At 41.4% G+C, this 23,653-nt stretch overlaps 1 protein-coding gene across 1 annotated transcript in view; it reads left to right on the top strand.

Annotated features, from left to right (window-relative positions):
• Nucleotides 1–23,653, top strand: part of slc25a22 (solute carrier family 25 member 22) — a 93,587-nt gene that overhangs the window by 40,944 nt on the left and 28,990 nt on the right. Inside the window, exons 2-4 of the mRNA XM_008108314.3 lie at nt 4,603–4,720; nt 15,211–15,336; nt 18,746–18,801. Coding sequence (XP_008106521.1) covers nt 4,701–4,720; nt 15,211–15,336; nt 18,746–18,801 — 202 coding nt within the window. The 5' untranslated portion in view covers nt 4,603–4,700. The remainder of the gene's footprint in view (nt 1–4,602; nt 4,721–15,210; nt 15,337–18,745; nt 18,802–23,653) is intronic.

The raw sequence follows: 23,653 nt of genomic DNA, 5'->3' as shown, positions 1-23,653 counted from the left end.
TGGGTTTGCCAGGTCCCCTTTTGTGTCGGATATATCCTGTGATCTGTGTGTGTGTGTGTCTCAACCCCCCTCCCCCAAATAGTTTTCCTTACTGCCTTATCTGTAAAATGGAATTAGCTTGACATGACTCATAGGGTTATTCTGAGGGCAATACAGCTGACAGGGTTATGTGCAGACAATAGCCATGTGTTAACAATGAGAAAAATATGCTTCCCTATATGCATTTCTCTTCCATATTTGGAAGAGTTTGGCTCTGATCTTCATGCAAAAGTCTTTAAGGTTTCCTTGGAGCATTTTATTGTATTCTCTTAAATAATATGATTTTCCATCACACAACCAAGTGTATTATTCCCTGTGGGTTTCTATCATCCAACCAGTCTTATCTCTCTGGAAAACTGATTGGAAAGGGGGGGGGGGGGTGTTGAGAGAAGGATTGTTACAAGACATACTAGTGCATCTGTTACCTACAACATTTGTGTGACCTACAAAATTTAGATGGAGTGTACAGTACTAGTATGGATTTCTCTCCATACATGCATTTAATCAGAACCATAGAAAATGTTTGGTGTTCTCGCACATTTGCAAATATATCACCTCTGAAGGGTTAAGAAAAAATACAGCCTGCAAGCAAATGGATACATCAATAAGTGATAGGAGGCTGAAGAAGGATAGATGTTGCTATCAGCTGGTGTAAGATTTGTTCTAAATCAACGGCATCTCCAGCAGAAGGCATTGAATGCTAGCCTCATTCCATCATACACCCACGTGTACTGAAAATCTTTGCTGAAATGCAAAGCAACATTTGTGAAGGGGGCAGAGCAGAATATGAACATATTGCATAAATTGAAAGGAAAATGTGTGCTTTTAAATGTTATTGTGCTATCCTAATTATACTTGGAGAAACTCCAAATCCAGCAGGATCCATGGATGTATGTATACTGGACAAAATAGCATAATTCCGGCATTGTTTTTAACTCTTTGTATGATTTAAACTGGATTTTGCTAGTCATGGGGAATGGCAACAAACTCATTGCACTGAAACCCAGTTCCCCACCAGTAAGGTTTTTGTTTGGCAAGTTCTTTGGGTTTCAGCAGACATTTTCAAATCACTTTGCAATGTAAAATGCTGCTTGACCCACGTCTGTAAGTTGTGAGAAGTTCTAGAAGTGCATCTAGCGGTAGTGTTTATAGCTGAGGGCAATGATGGAAGTGAAGTGGTGAAGCTACTCCAGGGTTTAAACCAAGCATTAAATAATCTCTCCAAGGTGCTGAAAGTATTTGAGTGAATAGGGTCCAGAACCTTGGAGAGTCCATTGAAAGCTTAGTTTAGACCTTGGGGTAGGTTCACCACCTCACCGTTGTGGTCACCAGCCACCCTGTGTTCTGGCATTTACCCACACTTGGTTTCCTTTGGAAGGAAATAAAAGGCTTATTTGTATAAAGATTGCCTAGGCTATTGCATAGGTGTTTTATATAATATACATATGGGACATAGGTTGTAGCAGAATTTAATCATGTTCAAGAGAGCTTAAAGTCACATCAGAGCTCTTTGGATAGCCATCCTCTTAAGATGCTTTCAGAAGCCAAATTCAGTCACAACATTTGTGTCACAATATTTGTTTGCCATGATGTTTAAAAAGTACTGAAGAGAAATAAGATGCTGGAGAAGAGTTTTACGGATACAGATGTAAAGCTAAAGCTAAAAAGGCAAATGAATGGGTTCAAAAGCAAATGAAACAGAGCCACTACGGTGTAGTGGTTTGCATGTTGAACTTGAAGGCGCACAACATTAGCAGCAATGACAAGAGCAGATAAAAATTCAGCTCTCCCTAGAAGCCAAGGTGACAGTCAGCAAAATGTCTTAGGCCAGTCCTGCCCTTGAGAACAAAGGTCCCTGAGTTACTTGGTATGTTTTGGTGGTTGTGTTCATGCTGTGTATTAGCACAAAATGTTTAAGAAAGGGTGCTGACTGTTCCATTTCAGACTCAGAAATACCTGCTTGTTCAATCATTCGCTCTTCCCCATCCCCATTGGGATAATGCATTTTACAGTGCCAGCTGCAATTTCCAATGGGCCATAAAAGGCAGACGTGGTTTGCCTTGAGACAGTTCACAGGGGACTTGTTGCATAACTTAGTAAACACAGTAATGGGTAGGAAGAGCTCCGTTTTATAAATGCATGTATTTGTCCTGCTTTCCCCCCTAGGATCTCATTTGTTGATCAAAGACTTAACTCCTTATTGAGTTGGTAGTTAGTTACTACAGATATGTAGAATCCCCTCCCCCAAATAACTTACTCTGGGAATGAACATTGGGAAGCAAGTTTCTTTAGAAAGGTAGATCAGTACAATACAAGCTACATATCCATAGAAAAGAAATGCAGTTTCACTTATCCATAGTTTCACCTATTGATTTAGAGATTCCTGTCCAACAGTGGTTCCCAACCTTTGGGCCTCCAGGTGTTTTGGACTTCAACTTCCAGAAATCCCAGCCAGCTTACCATCTGTTAGGAACTGTGGGAGCTGGAGTCCAAAACACCTGGAGGCCCAAAGGTTGGGAACCACTTCTGTACAATCTACATAATATCCTTGGTATCTTCATCATTCATCCCACTCAAAACTATAGGGTTCATTATTATCTGCTTGTTCACATATCCATGTGAAGTCTGAGAACAGATCCCTATGGATATATGTGCTTCATACCCTCCTCCCAGGAAAAAAAAACCCTGAAAAATAAATTTAAGCCTTTTTTTTTTGCAAAATAAATTATCTGTATGGAGACAAATAGGATGTCTTTGTTGTAATCATATTTTTCTTGTTGCTTTCAAATAGGAATACTTAATCTTTATTATTGCTGCTTCTTTGACATAGCTTGATACAATCATTCAGGAGGTTTTTAGAAGGGATGTCAGCACTGAAAGATACTTTGTTTTTCCTTCCCCATTGCAAAATTATCTGGTTTTGTTATAAGACTATACAGAATGTCTGTTTTTCTAGCTTAGCAGCATGGTAGATTTGACAAATGCCTTGGTGCCATGTGGTGGGTGGGTGGGTGTGATGTCTCAGCATTTTTTCAGCTTGTTAACTTGCCTCAGTGAACAGCAGGAGCAAGTAATTTGAAAATAGTATTCTCTTTAAAATCATAAGCAAATGCCTTTTAGATTCATTTATGGTTAAAGTAATAGCTTTCTCACCATTTTCTTTTTGATAATATAAAATACAACAGCAATGAGAAGGTGATTAAATCATGGTTGTGTCTGATTTTTCATTTCCACTGAAGATGAAAGATATGTATGGAATCTCTTGTCAGGATGTACATTTTCTACATTGTCCTTTATAATCTCAGTTCATGATTAGTCTCTTTTCTATGTACTAAGAAAGCCTTTTAATAAACATTGCAGCATGTGCCCCTGATTTTGTGTACAAGATTTAATCATTCATTTGATGATCAGATAGCTTAGTTTTACTTTAGGTAATTATTTGCTATGGCTCAGCATGCCAGGAATTAAATATTCAAAATTCTCTAGTTTCTCATCTAGTTGCTTGTTTAGTTGCACGCTGCAAACCACAGACCACTTACTACAATGCAACCTGAGCCCTGCCAGGCGCTGGGAGACTGTGCTCTGGAACCACAAGCTGCAGAGTCAACCTTAAGAAATGGGACTACAAAGTGGAGTCCACGACATGCGAGTGCAGAGAAAAGCAAACTATAGACCATCTACTACAATGCAGTCTGAGCCCTGCCAAATGCATAATGGAGGACCTTCTCATAGTGACACCAGAGGCACTCCAAGTAGCCAGCTTCTGGTCAAAGGAAATCTAGTATAATGCCTAGTCTTTTAACATCATTTGTGTTTTTTAAAATACATTATGACTGTTTCCTCAATTCACTTCTGACACAATAAATAAATAAATCTAATTGCTGTTATCCTATTTTGTAACTATTTAAATTGTCCCAATAAGAATGTGTCTATATCACTGTGGCATTTCAAGAGATTGTAAAATAGTGTAAGATTCAAGAGTGTGATTTGCAAATGGTTGCATGTTGATTTCACCAGGATGTTAACAAACTAGCATATCATCATGCCTAAACTATAACACATGGAAAAGAATGTGCCTCTTTTTCTGATGTTTTGAAAAAGAAATTGCTCTTTGGTGAGGATTACTTACAACTTATTCAGAAGATAGGAGAGCCGGTTACCCCAATGTGCAGAGAACAGCAGTACCCTCTGAGCATGTGCAATAATCCCTTGCCCTCACTGTTGAGACAACCCAAGAAAGCTCACTGCACTTCAAAACTTAAGAGCAGAGTGCCTCCCTTAATTGGAAATTGTTACTTTCTGTGAAATTTGATCCTCACTCTGTACTTTTGTCTGTAAAATATTGTATTCTACACATTTAGGATTTGGGTATTAGATACATTTTTTTCATTGAAGTCATATCCTGGGATCCACAGAAATCTTTGAAATATTGGTTCAATTGTAAAATTGTATATACGTCATCTACCGTATAGGATTCTCTGAAAAATAATATCTTAACTACACAAAGGCCTTATAATAGTGTTCAGGAATAATAACCTTGGTGATATTTCTATTTGCTTCTAGAAAACCACTTGCTGGAAGTAGGTGTCAAAAGATCAAAGAAGTTGGAGGACTCTGAGAAGAAAAGAAATCTGGTTTCTACAGGATCCAATCTGAATTAAATGGCTGATAAACAGATCAGGTAAGAAGTTCTTCTTCTGCTCCTCTCTTGATGGTTAGCATCAATTCTGCTTTTTTCGTTGAGGTACATGTGATTCTTCTTTGGTATGTGTTTATAACTCTGATATTTATCACCAAAAGGTAAATATTTGATTCCATAATGTTGCAGCTAATAAAACTGCCTCATCATATAAAAATGATTTTTCCTGTTCAGTTTTCCTTCTTTTTTCATATGTAAAAATTCTACTATTTTTTTTAAATCTATGCATTCAGAAAGAAACATTTTTATTTCTCCCTGTGATTGTAGGTTTTTACTCTCCCCTGCTCTTGGACTGTAGTGGTAACTGTGTCTCATATCTGAAGATATGTGCTAGGCCAGGGCCCCCCAAAAGTTTTAAGCCAAGGGCCGGTTCATGGTCCCTCAGACCGTTTGGGGGTCAGGCTATAGTTTTAAAAAAACATGACCGAATTCCTATGCACACTGCACATTTCTTATTTGTAGTGCAAAAACATGAAATAACAACACAAGATTTGTTGGATGAAACTGTTCTTCATTTTAAATATTGCTTTGTTATTCTATGTCTTTTACTTACCAGTATTTCAATGTGAAATGTGGACCTGCTTTTCGTTGATGAGTTAGTCCAATTAATTAGGATTGTTGCTGTTGCGTGCCTTCAAGTTGTTTCAGACTTAAGGCGACCCAAAGTCTAAAGTTTAGAGTGTGGTCTGGGTAAATGATGTTGAAGGGCCGTATCCGGCCCACGGGCCTTAGTTTGGGGACCCCTGTGCTAGAGTTTGTAACTGTGGTCCAATCACAGGCTGGGCTGTATCTTCTCATTAATTAAGGCTTATTTGGGAGTAATTAATTTCTGAGTAGGCATATGTAGGATTGCATAGCAAATGTGATGACCCATGGGCCTTGTAGTCCTGCTCAGGACATTGTAATTCCTGATGAAGATGAAAACTTGGGTTTTTTGCCTTCCCAGTCTGAACTGGATTCCTCTCAGCCAGATCTTTCCCAGGCAGATCTGGGAACCTTGCACCTGCAAGAAAGTTGTCTCCCAGAAGTATGTCAAACAAGCCCAGAACCTACTTCTCCCGTGTTCTTGCGCCGGGAGTTTTGTAAACAACAGAGAAGTTTGGAATCAGCTTCGCGCAGGAGTGCAAGAATTGCAGCTAAGAATGTAGCCAATTAAGACTGCTTCTCGTGAGAATCTTTAAGGAGTTTAACATCTGGTCTCAGAGTTTAACTTTCGTTTCTGATTCCCAGAGTACTGCTTCGGTGGGAAAGTTAGACTCTATATAGGTGTTTTGCCCGCGTAGTAACTTCGCGGAGTCAATTCGTCAGCCTACGGAGCGAGTTGTGTCTGGACAGCGCGCTCCGATTCAAGCCTCGCTCCTGCTCAAGCCTTGCCTTGCTATCCAGCCTTCGCCTTGCTTCCCAGCCTTTGTTTATCTACGGACTTTGCCTTGCTTCCCAGGACCAATCCTTGCCTTGTTCCACGGATTTTACCAAGTTATTCCACGGACCTTGTTCTTGTTCCTAGTTACCTTGTTCCACGTTTTAAGCCTTGTTTCAAGTATCAAGTTATTTCCTAGCCTTGCTCAAGTTTATGGACTAAAGGACCTTGTTATCTCCCCTCACTTTGCCTGGCAAAGTGAGTGTTTCGGTTATTGGATTACAACTTTGGACCATAATATTACTCATTGGACATTGCTTTTTTGGACTAATTTTGACCTTTCCTGAAAGGTCCGCTTCTGAACTAACTTTTACATTTGTTTTTATTAACCTTATATATTTCCTTAATAAAGATATTAGTTAGAATCTGGCCTCTGCGTATGGTTATTGGTGCTCTGTAGCCTGGGTCGTGACAGTTTGACTCCGCCACCCTAAGCACCAATTAACCTCGGCCAGAATGTCTACCGGAACCGTGCCCGGTGGGCAGCCACTGAGCTACACCATCAGCAAGGACGAAGTGGATCGCATCCGCGACAGACTCAACGCCCAGGATGGAGAAATAAAGGGCTTGCGGGAGCGCGGAATCCGCCTCCCGGCCATGGCGTTGCCTACCAAGTTTACTGGAGAAGCTTCTAAGGTTCATGTTTTCCGTCGCCAATGTCAAGCTTATCTAGAGGCCCGTGATGCCGAGTTTCCCCAAGAAGACATCAAAGTGGCGTGGGTTTACAGTCTTCTAGACGGGCCAGCGGCCAATTGGGCGACGGCACTGTTCGACCAAGCCTCTCCACACCTAAGATCAGCGCAACACTTCTTGGACCACCTCAAGGAGACTTGGGGAATCGAGGACAATTTGGAGGCAGCCGGTCACAAACTCCGTCGCCTTTTCCAAGGAGACAGACCTATGTCTCAGTATATAGCCGAGTTCCGAGTGCTGGCCCACAACACCGGCTGGAACGATGTAGCCCTCAGAGGACAATTCCGGGAGGGTCTCAACATTGAAATGCTGGAAGAAATCTCCAAGGTGGATCCTCCCCAGACCCTCGAGGCACTCATTGATCAATGTTTACGGGCTGAAGTCATGATTGCCAACAGGAAACAGTGGGTTCGAGGCCAGGGCAGTAGAGCCGGGGCAAAACCCCCCGCTCCCGCCAGCGTTCAGCCACGTCCAGTGTGGAGACCCCCACCGCCAACCCCATACCCCAGAGGAGGCGAGGAGGTGCCGATGCAGCTGGGCAATGTGCGTCCCAGACTAGATGCCGCCGAGAAGGCCCGTCGTCAACGCTTAAACCTCTGCTGGTATTGCGGGAACGGGGGCCACTTCGCCAGAGAGTGCCCAGCCAAAGGGAAGCCTGCCGCCCGTCTTGCGGCGGCGTCCTCCACGGAGACGAAGGCGTCTGAGCCGACTGGCACACAGCCGGCGGGGGAAGCCAACGACCGGGTGTAGAGAGGCTCGCCAACCCGGTCAAAAAATCCATTCAAGAGCCGCCAACCGGGGTCCTGTTCCTTCTCGTGGTCACATTATGGTCAGCAAAAAGGGGACCCGTCATGATCCACGCCATGATAGACTCTGGAGCTACCAACAATTTCATTGATAGAGAGTATGCCGACTCTCTGGGATTACAATATCATGATTTCAAGAATGCCCGTGTGGTGCAAGCCATAGACGGCCGCCCCCTCAAGACGGGCCCCGTAAGTCAGTGGTCGGAACCCACCAGGATGTGGATAAGGGAACATATGGAAGAGATTTCCTTCTTTGTTACCGAGGTTCCCCATTTCCCTGTGATTTTGGGAATTCCATGGCTGACTCTCCACGACCCTAACATCTCCTGGTCCAACAGAGAACTGCAGTTTGCTTCACAGTACTGCCAAAACCATTGCCTCGTAGCCAAGGTCTGCCATGCCACAGACACCGAGCCCATTATCACCTTGCCAAAGAAGTACTCCGAGTATTGGGATGTATTCAATGAGAAAGAAGCCGAAAAATTACCCCCACATAGACCTTATGACTGTGCCATTGACTTGGTGGAGGGGGCCCCGATCCCGCGAGGGCATCTCTACTCCCTGACTGAACCAGAGCAAGAAGCTCTCAGGGAATTCATAGAGACAAACCTTCGCAAGGGATTCATCAGACCCTCTCAATCCCCAGCCGCCTCCCCAGTGATGTTTGTGAAGAAGAAGTCAGGGGAACTACGCTTGGTGGTGGACTACAGAGCATTGAATAATATCACCAAGCGGAACAGCTATCCCCTGCCCTTAATCTCGGATCTACTGGATCGGCTTCGAGGAGCCAAGGTTTACACCAAGCTGGATCTTCGGGGGGCTTACAACTTAGTTCGCATCAGGGAAGGGGACGAGTGGAAGACCGCCTTCCAGACCAAATTCGGATTATTCGAGTCCCGAGTTATGAATTTCGGTTTATGCGGAGCTCCCGCAACGTTCCAGCATTTTGTCAATGACATTTTTCAGGACTATCTAGACAGGTTCTTGATAATCTACCTGGACGATTTTTTGGTGTTTTCTAGATCACAATCAGAACATGAGAACCACGTCAAAATGGTGCTACAACGATTGCGGGATCATGGACTTTATGCCAAGCTGGAAAAATGCGCCTTTGATCTACAAGAGGTAGATTTCCTTGGTTACCGCATCTCGCCTCTAGGGCTTTCCATGGATCCAGCCAAGGTTTCAGCAGTATTGGAATGGCGGGCGCCAACTAATAAGAAAGAGGTGCAGCGTTTCTTGGGGTTCGCGAACTATTACCGCAAGTTCATTCCAGATTTTGCCCGCTGGTCCGACCCCATCACTAGCTGCATCCGTGGAAAGCAGCCTTTCCACTGGACTGATCAAGCAGAGAAAGGGTTCCAGCAACTAAAGAAACTATTCACCTCCCAGCCAATTCTACAGCACCCAAATCCTGGAACCCCTTTTGTTGTGCAAGCGGACGCCTCTGATGTGGCAATTGGGGCTGTACTCTTACAACCGGTGGGAGATCACCTCCATCCCTGTGCCTTTTACTCTCGTCAACTAACCACACCAGAGAGGAATTACACCATTTGGGAAAAAGAACTACTGGCCATAAAGGCAGCCTTTGAAACTTGGAGACATTGGCTAGAAGGGGCCAAATTTCCCATTGAAGTCCACACTGATCATCGTAATCTAGAACATCTAAGAACTGCCCGCAAACTAAATCAGAGGCAGCAACGTTGGGCTTTATTCTTCGAACGTTTCGACTTCCAGATTCACTATGTGACCCCAGCCCAGACCAAGCAAGCAGACGCCCTGTCACGTAAACCGGAATACGCTGCAGGACGCAAGGAGACCTTTGAATCCCAACTATTACAACCCGGGAACTTTGCCACGCTCACAGTGGGGAACACCAAATCCATTCCCATTGGTTCAGCTTCCTCTACTCCAGGACCCCTCTGTGCTCAAGAAATCAGGGCTAGTCAGCAAGCAGATGCCTGGGCGCAGGACCAACTTCGCCAAGGTTTGCATTTTCCCTTTTCGCTTAAGGATGGGCTGCTTTGCTATAGAAATCATGTTTATATCCCACCCGGACCGGGCAGGGAAAAAGCGCTTCGTCTGTGTCATGACTGCAAACCAGCAGGACACTTCGGACTATTTAAAACCATGCATCTGATCCTAAGGGATTTTTGGTGGCCCAAGATCCGCAAGGATGTGGAAAAATATGTCAACACCTGCCCAGTATGCCAGCGCTCCAAGATAAGAAGGGAGAAGCCCTCAGGGCTTCTACACCCCCTTCCTACCCCATCTCGCCCATGGGAAATAATTTCTGCGGATTTCATCACTGACCTACCACCTTCCTGTGGATTCACCACGATCTTAGTGGTGGTGGACCTTTTCACCAAGTTAGCCCATTTCATTCCCTGCGAAGGCCTCCCCACGGCCAAAGAGACTGCGGATCTATTCCTTCAACATGTTTTCAGACTACATGGATTGCCCAAGAGTTTAGTCACAGACCGTGGATCTCAATTCACCTCTCGTTTTTGGAAGGCACTACAAAAACTATTGGGCATAGACTCTCGCTTATCTTCAGCTCATCATCCCCAAACAGATGGGCAAACGGAGCGCACCAATGCCACTTTGGAGCAGTATCTTCGCTGTTATGTAAACTACCAACAGGACAATTGGGCTTCTCTGTTACCACTGTCTGAGTTTGCCTACAACAATGGAGTTCAAGCTTCTACAAAAGAAACGCCGTTCTTTGCAAACTACGGCTTCCATCCACGTTTCTTCCCCCCTGTCATTGAAACTTCAGAAGTTCCCGCAGCAGAGGATTGGCTGCAGGAACTCACAGCGGTGCAACAACTTTTGCTCCAGCAACTGGACCAAGCCAAGGAGGACTATAAACGCCACGCTGACAAACACCGCCAGCCGGGCCCCGAAATCAAGGTAGGAGATCGGGTTTTTCTGTCCACTCGCTTCTTGCCCTCCCATCGCCCTTGCCGGAAGTTAGATGCCCGTTTCATTGGCCCCTATCCTGTGGTGGCGCAATTAAACCCCGTGACTTTCAAACTCCAACTTCCGCGTTCAATGCGCATTCACCCAGTGTTTCACCGTTCCCTGCTCCTTCCGGCGGATGGTGTGCGTCCTGATACAGACCAACCGGCCCCCCCTCCTGTTTTGATGAATGGGGAGGAGGAGTTCGAGGTTGAGGACATTTTGGATTCTCGTTTTCACCGCCGCCGCCTACAATATCTCATTGACTGGGTGGGTTTTGGCCCTGAGGAACGCTCTTGGGAAGACGCCTCCACAGTCCATGCTCCTGAGTTAACCCGTCGCTTTCATCAGACCTATCCCGCCAAGCCGCGACCTCGCGCCTCGGGGAGAGGGCCCCAGGTTGGGAGGGGCCTTGAGGAGGGGGATAGTGTGATGACCCATGGGCCTTGTAGTCCTGCTCAGGACATTGTAATTCCTGATGAAGATGAAAACTTGGGTTTTTTGCCTTCCCAGTCTGAACTGGATTCCTCTCAGCCAGATCTTTCCCAGGCAGATCTGGGAACCTTGCACCTGCAAGAAAGTTGTCTCCCAGAAGTATGTCAAACAAGCCCAGAACCTACTTCTCCCGTGTTCTTGCGCCGGGAGTTTTGTAAACAACAGAGAAGTTTGGAATCAGCTTCGCGCAGGAGTGCAAGAATTGCAGCTAAGAATGTAGCCAATTAAGACTGCTTCTCGTGAGAATCTTTAAGGAGTTTAACATCTGGTCTCAGAGTTTAACTTTCGTTTCTGATTCCCAGAGTACTGCTTCGGTGGGAAAGTTAGACTCTATATAGGTGTTTTGCCCGCGTAGTAACTTCGCGGAGTCAATTCGTCAGCCTACGGAGCGAGTTGTGTCTGGACAGCGCGCTCCGATTCAAGCCTCGCTCCTGCTCAAGCCTTGCCTTGCTATCCAGCCTTCGCCTTGCTTCCCAGCCTTTGTTTATCTACGGACTTTGCCTTGCTTCCCAGGACCAATCCTTGCCTTGTTCCACGGATTTTACCAAGTTATTCCACGGACCTTGTTCTTGTTCCTAGTTACCTTGTTCCACGTTTTAAGCCTTGTTTCAAGTATCAAGTTATTTCCTAGCCTTGCTCAAGTTTATGGACTAAAGGACCTTGTCATCTCCCCTCACTTTGCCTGGCAAAGTGAGTGTTTCGGTTATTGGATTACAACTTTGGACCATAATATTACTCATTGGACATTGCTTTTTTGGACTAATTTTGACCTTTCCTGAAAGGTCCGCTTCTGAACTAACTTTTACATTTGTTTTTATTAACCTTATATATTTCCTTAATAAAGATATTAGTTAGAATCTGGCCTCTGCGTATGGTTATTGGTGCTCTGTAGCCTGGGTCGTGACAGCAAACCAACTAGGAACTGGAAGATGTCTTAGACCAGGTCCATCTAAGTTAGTATTGATTGACAGCTGGAGGACATCTGTTCTCTAAGATTTCAGATGGGAGTCTTTCCAAGCTCCCTGGGAGATGCCAAGGATGGATTGAACCTGAAGCCTTCTGCATAGATTAATCAGGTTGTTACTTTACTATTAGTTTGTTGTTGTTGTGCACTTCTGACCAAAGCAAAGTGAGCCTTTAAAAAAGTGGAAGCTAAGAGTGTGTGGCTTGTCCAAGGTCGCCCAATGAGTTTCCATGGACGAGTGGGGATCTGAACCCCTTTTTTCAGTCATAGTCCAAAACAGTCAGAGTAAAGCAAAAGGAAGTCCTCTTAACCAATGGGTGCTGAAGAAAGAAATGCCATTCATGTTATGCCAACATCATTATTGTATACATCACAATGAGAATGTTTATAGATGTGTTTCATTACCATAAATACATAAACTATATGTATTCAAAGTCCATTATGGCCTCAAGAGACCAAATTTAATAGGAAAAATGAGGAGGAAAGTAGGGGAAGAAAAAAGGATTATGGATGTCTTGCTCTGTAATATAGATTTATATTTATGTTTCCAAAGTTGGACCAATGCCATGCACTTAGATTACTTTAGCCAACTTGAATATTAAAGACCCATCAGATTTTCTTAAGCTTTTCTATATTACATGTAAAGTAGATTATCTGCTCTTTGGTATTCAACCTGTGTATTTCTGGATTTTATTTATTTATTTATTTATTTCAATTATTTATACCCCGCCCTTCTCACCCGAGGGGACTCAGGGCGGCTTACAAGTGGCAATTGATGCCGTTACACTGATATACAATAAACTAAAACGATTAAAACAGTTAAAACAGTCATAAATACTAAATAACAGATCAAAAATTTTATCATTTATGTCACCATAATTGCACTAATATTTGTACTCGGTTGAGTTACCTTTAAACAGCACATAACAAACAATGGGGCATTACAACATAAAGTCCAGCAATGCATTTAATGTATTGATTTGTACCAACCCCAGCAATCTGTGATGTAAAACAGTATCCATTTCAAAATACTGGAATGGAATCAAATGAGTGCTAGAACATTCTGTTTAACAGATACAAGAACATGTTGTAACACTTGGCACAAAATGTTCAGGTGAGTTGTTATGGCATGGCTTTGATCTTCCTGTTTCGGCTTTACCTCTCTCAAATGAACCATTTTGGGAGCCTCATTAGACTCATCCTGAAAAGAAAATTTCATATAACAGTTTATGAGATGTGAACAGCTTTCAACTTACCATTTCCCTTTGGTGAAAATCATTCTGCTCAGCTCTGCTCGCATCCACAGCAGTCCTCTTCTCTTTTCTGAATGACTTCACAAGCAGTTTTTGCAGAGAGTATCTCTTACCGACACTCTTTGTGACGAGATCTTTAAAAAAATTAGATTAGAAAGAACACATTAGAAGTTTCCTGGATTGAATAGAAAATGGCTAACTGCATGGTAATGATGCCATGTATTTATTCTATGCTTATTTTTTAAAGGTTCCCTGACATTGATTTCAAAAGGGTAATTTAAAAGCAGAACTGAGTCCTGCTTTGTTTTCATTTGCTTTCAGTTGAATGTGTGCATTTATGTTTGTATGGCCAGGTAGCTACTCTTAGCTGATATCACTGATGTTGTAAAACACACATTCACAGAGATTGTGTGTGCTTTTATGTGATAGAAAGAGGGAGGAAGGGAGTAAATTATATTAGGAAGAACACATTAAATCTTTGTCTGTCATATTAATTAGATTTGAACTATGGAATGGGATTCTCATCACAAACTTGACTCAAAGATGGTTTGTCTGATATACCAAATTTCCAAAATGACCCAAGATTGATTTGGTATTGATTTCTGTTTATACAAAAAGGGAAATCCCTAAACATCGCTGGTTATAAATCATAAAATGTTAGGATAATCAGCTGCAGACAATTTTTGCCATCTCTTTTCCTCTTAGTTAATAAATACCCGCCTCTCTCTCCCAAAACCCAAAAACTGTCTAGAAAATATTTGTTGTAGAGATTCAGAGCCAAGATTATGATGTTTTATGGGTTTTCTCTTTCTTTTCCTTCAGAGATGGCTTTTCAGTCTGGACCACCTCCCTTATAAAGTCATTATAGTAGTTTATAGAGCAGAGACAATCAAATACCATCCGTAATATGGCTTTTGAATATCTTTTGGGCTAATTTGAAATCTGTGACTCATTTTTTCATGAACTTTTTTTCCCTGTTAAGTGCTGAAAGCATGAGATTTTCTAATACATTTGGGGATTCAATCAAGAGTGTGCTTTCTTGAAACAGACTCCCATTGAAATCAGTGAGATTTTGTTTCTGAACAGACTAATATAACATAAAGGTGTGAGGTTTATAAGTCATTCCCTTAAAAGTAGAACTGTTAGAAATATTGACAATATTGTACATTTTAAATATATATATTAATGATTGATTATTCTGATGATTTTATGATTTTATGATTGTATCATTTCATTTTTTCCAGCTATGTTTGTTGTCTTAAGTGTTTCTTTTGTAGAACATTGGGATTAAAATACTTAATATCATAAAACGAATAGATAAAACTCTCCCTGTACTTGGGAGGATGAAAATAAAAATTAAGAACTAGTTACATTGTATGAGGGCAGAATTAAGGAGGCGTCCTTAAAAACAGTAGTTCTCAACCTGGGGTCCCCAGATATTTTTGGACTACAACTCCCAGAAATTTCAGCCAGTTTACCAGCTGTTAGGATTTCTGAGAGTTGAAGGCTAAAACATCTGGGGACTGCACTGCTTAATAACAATAACAACCAACCCCCTCTAGTTTCTGAAATATATGGGCAATGATTATACTTCAGAGAATAAAGGAAGTTCCTCATTAGCCACATCAGAAAAATATGGAGTTTGCTGACAAATGTTGTTTCAAAATCAGATCCTTGTGATTCCTTAAGTATTCTATATACTTTTGTGGGTTGCCAGATACATTATGTGAACCGACGAAAGCTTACAGTATAATATACCTGCTGATCTTTAAGGAGTCACAAAACTTTTGGAGATGTTGATATTTCTCATGCACATATTTATTTCTGTTTGCATTTGCTGTCTAGTTGAACTTGTACCTCTGTGTTATTTTCCCTTATAGTTTACCTGCCAAGCTGATCAATGGAGGGATAGCTGGGCTAATTGGGGTCACTTGTGTATTTCCTATTGACCTGGCAAAAACTCGCCTGCAGAATCAGCAGAATGGCCAGAGGATGTACTCCAGCATGTAAGTACTCCAGTCATTAAACCGTAAAAACTGTGCAGCAGCAATAAGTTAATCAATACTTTAAGTTATTTTTACGGCTTTTCTGTGAATACCATATATACTCGAGTATAAGCCAACCCGAATATAAGCCAAGGCACCTAATTTTACCACAAAAATGGGAAAACTTATTAAATATAAGATGAGGGTGAGAAATGTAGCAGCTACTGGTAAATTTCAAAAATAAAAATAAAAATAGATACCAATTGAGGCATCAGTGGGTTAAATGTTTTTGAATATTTACATAAAACTGTAATTTAAGATAATAATAAGACTTTAATAAGATAAGACTGTCCAACTCTGATTATCTATACAACCCGAATATAAACCGGCCAGGACCCTCATTCGAGTATAACCTCAGCGGGCTTTTTCAGCCCTAAAAAAGGCTGAAAAACTCAGCTTATACTCAAGTATATATGGTAGTTTTTCAGTGTTCTTCTATTAGCTGTGTCAGGTAGATTCCTGCACTTCTTCAGCTATAAAAACTCTTCTTTAAGATCAGTTCATATATCCATAATAGAGTACGGATTTCAAACCCTGGACCCAAACACGGGATCACAGTAGATCTTGTGAGGATTTTTTTCTTATAGGACTCCTATGTTTACTATTAATAGTTGATTCTATTCCTTGTATCAGCTAGGTGTTTTATGATGGACTGCTGAAATACATCACTACTTTGAGAAAGCATAGTGTTTTTGTTTCACATTTAGACTAAAAAGATACGTGTGTTCATGCTTAGCCTTGGGCCAGCTGCCATGACCATCCAGAAGCTGAACTTTTGTCACTCTTCTAAGTTGGAGAGGCAACCTGATGTGAGTAAGTAATTAAAGAATTAAGAGACCTGGTTTCAGATCTCTACTGAGCATGAAGCTGATTGCATGGTCTTGGAAGAACTGGCTTCTTTCAGCCTACCCCAATTTACTAGATTATTCTGAGGATAAAAGTTGAGTGAGGAGAGCCAACTCCTCAGCCATCCTGAGCTCCTGAAAAGGAGTGAGATTTTCTGAAAATAATCTTCAATGCCGTCTCACTGGTTGGAGGCAAAGTGACTCATGGCTTGCGCATTACTGTCTTTCACAGATACTGAGCATATGAACTCATCCCTCAGAACTTAAGAAGTGCTGGGTTTTATTTATGTCTTGTGCTGGAGACCAAGGACATTGCAAGTTTATTTTGTGCTATAGATCTTTTATTGGTCTATTCTAGAAGCAATGTTCTGGAACACCTTTTTGTCACGCATGCTTTGGCAAAGTCTTTCCTTAGAGCTTGCTTGAAGTTCCAGGATCAGTGTGGTTCAAATGAAGTGGTGGTTATAAGGTTTTTCACTTCTCCTGCAATCAAAGATGTAGCTTTGAAGGGCAAAATGAGGAGATTTTCTGCCCAAATGAGAATTGGGACTAGAGAATTTTCTTCCATTTCCCACATTTCTAACATTGCAGGGAATGAGACTTTGGAAATTGTACACCCCTAGAACGTTTATATTTGCTGTGTTCACATTCCCTTGGACACTTTGCCTGCTTGTCTTTGTTTGTCTAAGATGTGTTTCTAAATCCTCAATTGAAATGTTTAATTACTACAGGGCCAAAAATGTGTAGACTAAAGGAGAATTTTAATTGTGGGGACAGGAATCTTTACTTGGATGGAAATGCCCTCATTTTGTCCCCACCATACCCCACCATGTAATTATATCCCTCCCTGTAAATGCTTGCCCACATTGAAATCTGCTTCCTTCTACCCAAGGTATTGGATGATGATGCTATCATTCTTTATGTCCTTAGCCGTGGGACAAGAGATTCCTGTAATGTTGTTTACATTTATTATCTTGGCACAACTCTCAACCACTTTCTTAATAACAAATAACAATCTGTAAATAGCATCTATGGGCAATTGATACATTGAGACAGGAGACATTAGCTTTAGAAAGTTGAAACATGCAATTAAACTTCTTAATTGAGACTTGTATATCAAGAGGAAATATAAAGACCAAAAGAAACACAATCAAAATATACACACCATTAATTCACTAAATAATCTTAATTTTCCTGTGGGAAAAATCCAGACTTTCCATGTGAGTGTGAGGCATGAAATAGTCCAAGACTCAGCCTTAGAGACTTGGGATGGGGATGGGCTTATTGATGATATTTCTTGTTACTCTTGAGACAAGAGGAGGTTGATGATTAGTGTTTACTACCAACATCTCAGCTAGGGAGCACAGAAGGTATAAATGGGAGCCACTTCTTCCTGGTTCCTGAGGAGCCTGGTATCCCAAGGGCAAGGCTCTCTATCCTCTGTGTAGGAGGGATGCTTGGCATGATACAGGAGGAAAACTCTGCAATGAACATTTAAAAATTGGAAATTTAATAAATACTAAGATCTAATGCTCTATGATAAGCCTATCTTCACAAGCAGTATTTAAGAATATAATGGCTTTGGAGATGTGTGGTATATCTTTGCCTTACCACTGATCTTGTCTCCTGGAAACAGGACTTTAACCTTTGGGTGTTCTGCACTAAGAAAGGTGACATAGAAATAAAATAACATAACATAAAAATAAATACGTAAAATTTCCTCAATGGGGGACTGGCTTCTCATCTTTTATTATAGCACTAAAGTGTCATTTTAAGGTGTTTAAGCATCCTTCTTTGGACTTGTACAGTGAGATGTTAACAATTGCAAGCCCATCCATGTATCAAGTTTCCTAACAGACTAGGTCACACATTAAAAAAGGAAGCTTACGATTTACACACAAGCAAAGAGCATTGAGATTCAAAGTGGAATGTGCCAAATTAAAAAAAAATCAGGTTGTGTGTGACCGTTTTGTTTTAAACTGGCTAAGACTGAATCCCCTGAGACGGTGCTGATGCTTACTGTGAAAGGCAGTGTGTTCTCTACATTTGCATATCTACATATGCTTTGCTGCACCTGGAATTATCCCCCCTCCCCCCCTCTCTCTGTTGCTCTCTTATATAAAATCCCTGTTTGCAAATGGAAGCAATTTTTAAAACCTTTGAGAGAGAGGGAGAGGAAAGTGTCTGAATTCTGATAGCTATGGTAATGAAGGCTTTTGAAATATGTGAAATTACTTCTCATCTGCAGCAAGATGACTAATACAACAAAAGAGCGGCTGGCTAGGCCATATGGTCCAACTGAAGCACTCACTGTAATTACTCCAGGTACAATGTATATTTAGTACAGCATTCTCTCCCCACTACGATGTCATTTTCTCCCAAAGAGTAACTTTGTGCATCAACAGACTGAAACCATGCTGCAACTGGCCAATGCTGAAACAATGCTTTTAAGGTGGCTGGTAATAATTGTGGTTGTTTTTCTTCTCTCCCTCTCTCTCCTCTTTCTCCTTCTACCTTTTCGACAGGTCTGACTGCCTCATTAAGACAATCCGGTCCGAAGGCTATTTCGGAATGTACAGAGGTTAGTGTTGAGCTGCATTATTAATAATTATTAATCCTGTTAGTCTTTGAACAAGGAGGAAGTTGTAACTGGAGCAGAGTTGGCAAGTTTTTAAGTCTGCATGAGTTGTTGTACCTCTAGGAAACTTCAGGGGTTTTTTTTAATTTCCCCTCAGAATGTCTCCAAATGTTTTTGGGTGGGGGGAATTTGGACACATTTCTGACACCAAAGCCATTTTTACAGTAGGAAGTAACTATGAAGTCAACTTCCAGATTGTTTCCTATTAGGAAAAAAAGCATATCCTGCTCTTAAAATTGCACAGATGTCCCAATACATTGTGAAAATGCTCTCTATTCTGCTAGAGGATGTCTGGGGTCATTGGTACCCAAACCATTGGAAAAATTTGGGGGGAATTTTGTTGTGTGGGCATTGCGGACTTCCAAGGTCATCTGGGTGGCCCATAAACCACCCACCTTGCCACTGATGACTGTTCATTCCTCCCCTTGTCCCGTGGCAGACAGATATTCTGCAGGTGAAGTTTTTCAAAGCACGTAATAGAGTGATAACCACAGTGCCACATCTGCTCAGTTTCTGCTTAATAGTTGTTGATCATGGCAAGAAAAATATTAACGTCTTAGTCTAGTTCTGCAAACATAGTCTAAAGGTCAACAGATGGAGGTTTCTTTGTGAAGTGCAGTTCAATTACTTTTTCCCCAGATGACCATGAGAAGACTTCAGGGTACTTTGGAATCTAGATATGTAGGAGTAATTTTTAATAGATTGGCAGGAAGAGAGAAACAGTTTTTAAACATTCTTAGAAAGGTACTCAAACCATAATTGGATCATCTATTTAACGTGTGGTCCAGTTTTTGTAAAATGCACAGGTGATAAGCACTTCCTTGAAAGAGATAAAGTTCAGGTTTTTCTCTTCCATGTAGAAGATGGTTCTGTCTTCAATATATAGATACAGTATGTTTATTGTTTTACAAAACATTTTTCTCTCCTTCAAAGGGATTAATCTTCCCTTCAAGGCTATTCTTCTTACGTGATTTTGTACGTATTCAGTGTTCATATTTAATTAATGGATGCACCTGCAACAAGTGATATATGTAATGAACTATATTTTTCTTTGTCAGATAACTCTAATAGGGGACTCTTCTGCTAAAAAAATGTGGTTCTAAATTTATTACAACTAGGCAGAAAAATATGGAAGAACTTATAGGTGATCCCAGTGATAGTATTCTTCTCTTTGTGGACAATGTCTTAAGGAATGGTCTGTGTTGGTTACCCTACCTTACAGAGACTTAAGAGAGATTTCAGGGAGCCCCCGATGGTGCAGTGGATTAAACCGCTGAGCTGCTGAACTTGCTGACTGAAAGGTTGACGGTTTGAAGCCAGGGAGCGGGGTGAGCTCCCACTATTAGCCCCAGCTTCTGCCAACCTAGCAGTTTGAAAACATTCAAATGTGTGTACCGCTCCGGTGGGAAGGTGACAGCGCTCCATGCAGTCATGCCAGCCACCTGACCTTGGAGGTGTCTACGGACAACTCTTCAGCTTAGAAATGGAGATGAGCACCAACCCCCAGAGCTGGACACGACTAAACTTAATGTCAGGGGAAAACCTTTACCTTTACTAAGAGAGATTTTGAAACATTTGACTGTTCTTAGAGATGTAGCTATAATTTATTGTGAGGATTCTTTGCATTTATTTGAGTAGAAGACCTTAGCAAATTTCTAATGCAGGCATTTGTAATGTGATTTAATGAATGAGATCAGAATGCATGGAGCATTACCTTTGGCTCTCATTTGATCTGGGGTTATTGCTGTATTGGGTTCTTTTTGTAGATAAAACCCTTAAAGCAAGGAATCATTTTGCTTTCAAGATGTTACTGAACTGCAGGTGCCAGCAGTCCTTTGCAGTATAGTCAGTGGCGAGGAATGCAATCAAAAAGCACCAGCAGGGCCACTTCATTCCCACCTTCGCATTAGAGTTTGATTTATATGTCCTGAATGATTAAAGTTTTATATGCAAAACCAACCTTAGGTAGAATTAGAAAGGGAAAGTCAGCATCTTTAAAAGCAAATAGATCTTTTACAAGAGACTATTTGCAATACATTTTACAGCCAGAAAATGTTTGTTTTTGATTTAATTACATCATTTTTTAATCTTAAAATGTCTATATTGTAAGCCACCAGAGACTGGAGACTGAAATGCTTGCACTTTGTCCTTTGCCCTGAAGCACTTTATAACTATATTATTACACTTTAGTTCAAAGGGCCCCTCCACACTATCCCCCCGCCCCACCATCTTGGTCGTTCATTTCATTTCATTTTTACTCATTTTATGCTTTTAATGAGCTTTTATGGTTAATGAAATGTATTGTTTGCATAATGTCGATTTTACTGTGTTTTTATTCATTGTCATATGTTTTAATTGTTGTACTTGTTTATTGTGTTCGGGCCTTTGTCCTGTGTTAGCCGCCCCGAGTCCCTGCCGGGAGATGGTGGCGGGATAGAAAAATAAAGTTACTTACTGACTGACTGTAAATAAATGCATGATCTCAATTTCATGATTGACAATTCATTGAGGAAGAGAGTTCCAGAGGTAATGTCTTGGAGTTAAGGTTGCTTTCTCTAGTAGGGTTCCTGTACCTTTAGCAACTATCCTAAAGACAGGAAGTCTGCAATAGTGAGAATTCACGTGTTAAATTAGCTGATTTACTTTTAAGGTAAAGGTTTCCCCTGACGTTAAGTCCAGTCGTGACCGACTCTGGGGGTTGGTGCTCATCTCCATTTCTCAGCCGAAGAGCTGGCGTTGTCCGTAGACACCTCCAAGGTCATGTGGCTGGCATGACTGCATGGAGCGCCATTACCTTCCTGCCGGAGCGGTACCTATTGATCTACTCACATTTACATGTTTTCAAACTGCTAGGTTGGCAGAAGCTGGAGCTTACAGCGGGCGCTCACTCTGCTCCCCGGACCTGGGACCTTTCGGTCTGCAAGTTCAGCAGCTCAGCGCTTTAACACACTGAGCCACCGGATGCTCCGGATTTACTTTTAAGTTTATCCTTATATGCCTTGTCTGCCTGGCAGACTTGCATTCTGTTGTGTACGGCCAAAGAGCAAAGGCACAAAGTTTGAATTCAAACAGCTGTAAACCTTAAAGTTATTTATGTAATTTAAAGGGTGTTTTTACAATTGGAATCTCATTTATTTTCTAGAACGATAAAACTGCAAGGGCATGCAAATATTTATCTCTTTGTAATTTATGCAATACATATCTGCTGATATGTGCAGATAGTGTACTACTGATAATTTACTGTTAATTATTTAATTCAACAAAGTCCAGTTCTAAACTAGTGACCTTGAATGCTTACAGCTCCCAGTTGTAGCCACTGGTATTGCACTAAATTTCCCAAGAAACAGACATTGTTTGGGGTATTGGGACTACCTGATCAGATTTTACTATATAAAATGGTAGAATGATAGAGCTGGAAGGAACCACAAGGTCTGTCTAGTCCAACCATGGAAGAATATGCAACTAAAGCACTGATGAAAGTGTCTGTCCAACCACTGTGAAGACCTTTCTGAACTCTGCCTTGGAGTGTGGTGGGAGCTCCTTCCTTAGAAGTTTTTAAACAGAGGCTGGATGGCCATCTGTCAGGGGTACTTTGATTGTTCTTTTCCTGCATGGAAGGAGGTTGGACTAGATCGCTCATGTGGTTTCTTCCAACTCGATTATTCTATGATTCTCCAAAGAAGGAGAGTTCACCACCCTCGGAGGCAGTCTGTCCCATTCTCAAACAGCAGTATCATCTGATAATAAAAAGGAAAGTTTTGTGGAAACCAGAATTAGATGGAACAGAAGATATAATCTGTGCAAAATGATGGTGTGGTGGTGGGAAAAGTGGCTGTTTTGGATTTTATCTCCCAGAATTCTAAGATAGCAGCAAAAGAACCAAGACTCTGCATCTCCTGAAACATATTGTATATATTCGAATATACGCTGACCCAAATATAAGCCAAGGCACATAATTTTATCACAAAAAACTGGGAAAATGTATTGACTCGAGTATAAGACGAGGGTGGGAAATGCAGCAGCTACTGAGGAATCAGTAGGTTAAATATTTTTAAATATATCCATAAAACTGTAAATGAAGATAAGACTGTCCAATCTAATGGAGATTCTCTGTCCCACACTTGAACAGTATTGGGAATTGTGATCGCCTGAGACAGCAGAACTCAACTACATATATGTGGAGCTCCTAGAAATCCTTATATTGAACTTGCAAAATATTGCCTAAATATAAAAGTAAAGAAATTATAGATGTTGCGTCTGTCAAAAAGTGCCTGGTAGATTATGTTTCTAAACTTGGGATTGTTATCATTTGTATTCAGGAACATCTTTTTGTTTCTAACCCCTTATGTCAGGGATGTCTGAGGCCCCTTCCACACAGCTGAATAAAATCCCACATTTTCTGCTTTGAACTGGAATATATGACAGTGTAGACTCAGATAACAGTTCAAAGCTGATGTTGTGGGATTTTCTGCCTTGATATTCTGGGTTATATGGCTGTGTGGAAGGGCCCTGAGTATTCTAGTTTAACTGGATTTCTGGCATTCTCCTCTTTCCATTGAAATGTGCCTGTATTGGCCTTCGCCACTAGTGAATTTTAACAGTGAACAGCAAAGTGAGACAGCAGAAATAACTTTCTACAAGTCAGAAGTCCAAAGGCCATGAATTCAAAGTTCAAATAATGTGCAATCTTCTTTCCATTGCTGCATTCACCATAAAAGGAATGAAACTCAGAGCCTTTTTCTTAACCATTTTTGCAGTGTCTCAGTACTTTGTTTAAAAATATAATGGCCATATT

The sequence above is a fragment of the Anolis carolinensis genome, chromosome 1 (genome assembly GCF_035594765.1).
Source record: "Anolis carolinensis isolate JA03-04 chromosome 1, rAnoCar3.1.pri, whole genome shotgun sequence".
In the NCBI taxonomy this organism is placed as follows: Eukaryota; Metazoa; Chordata; class Lepidosauria; order Squamata; family Dactyloidae; genus Anolis; species Anolis carolinensis.
Note: the sequence above shows the minus strand (reverse complement) of the source record. Positions and strands in the feature narration are given on the sequence as shown.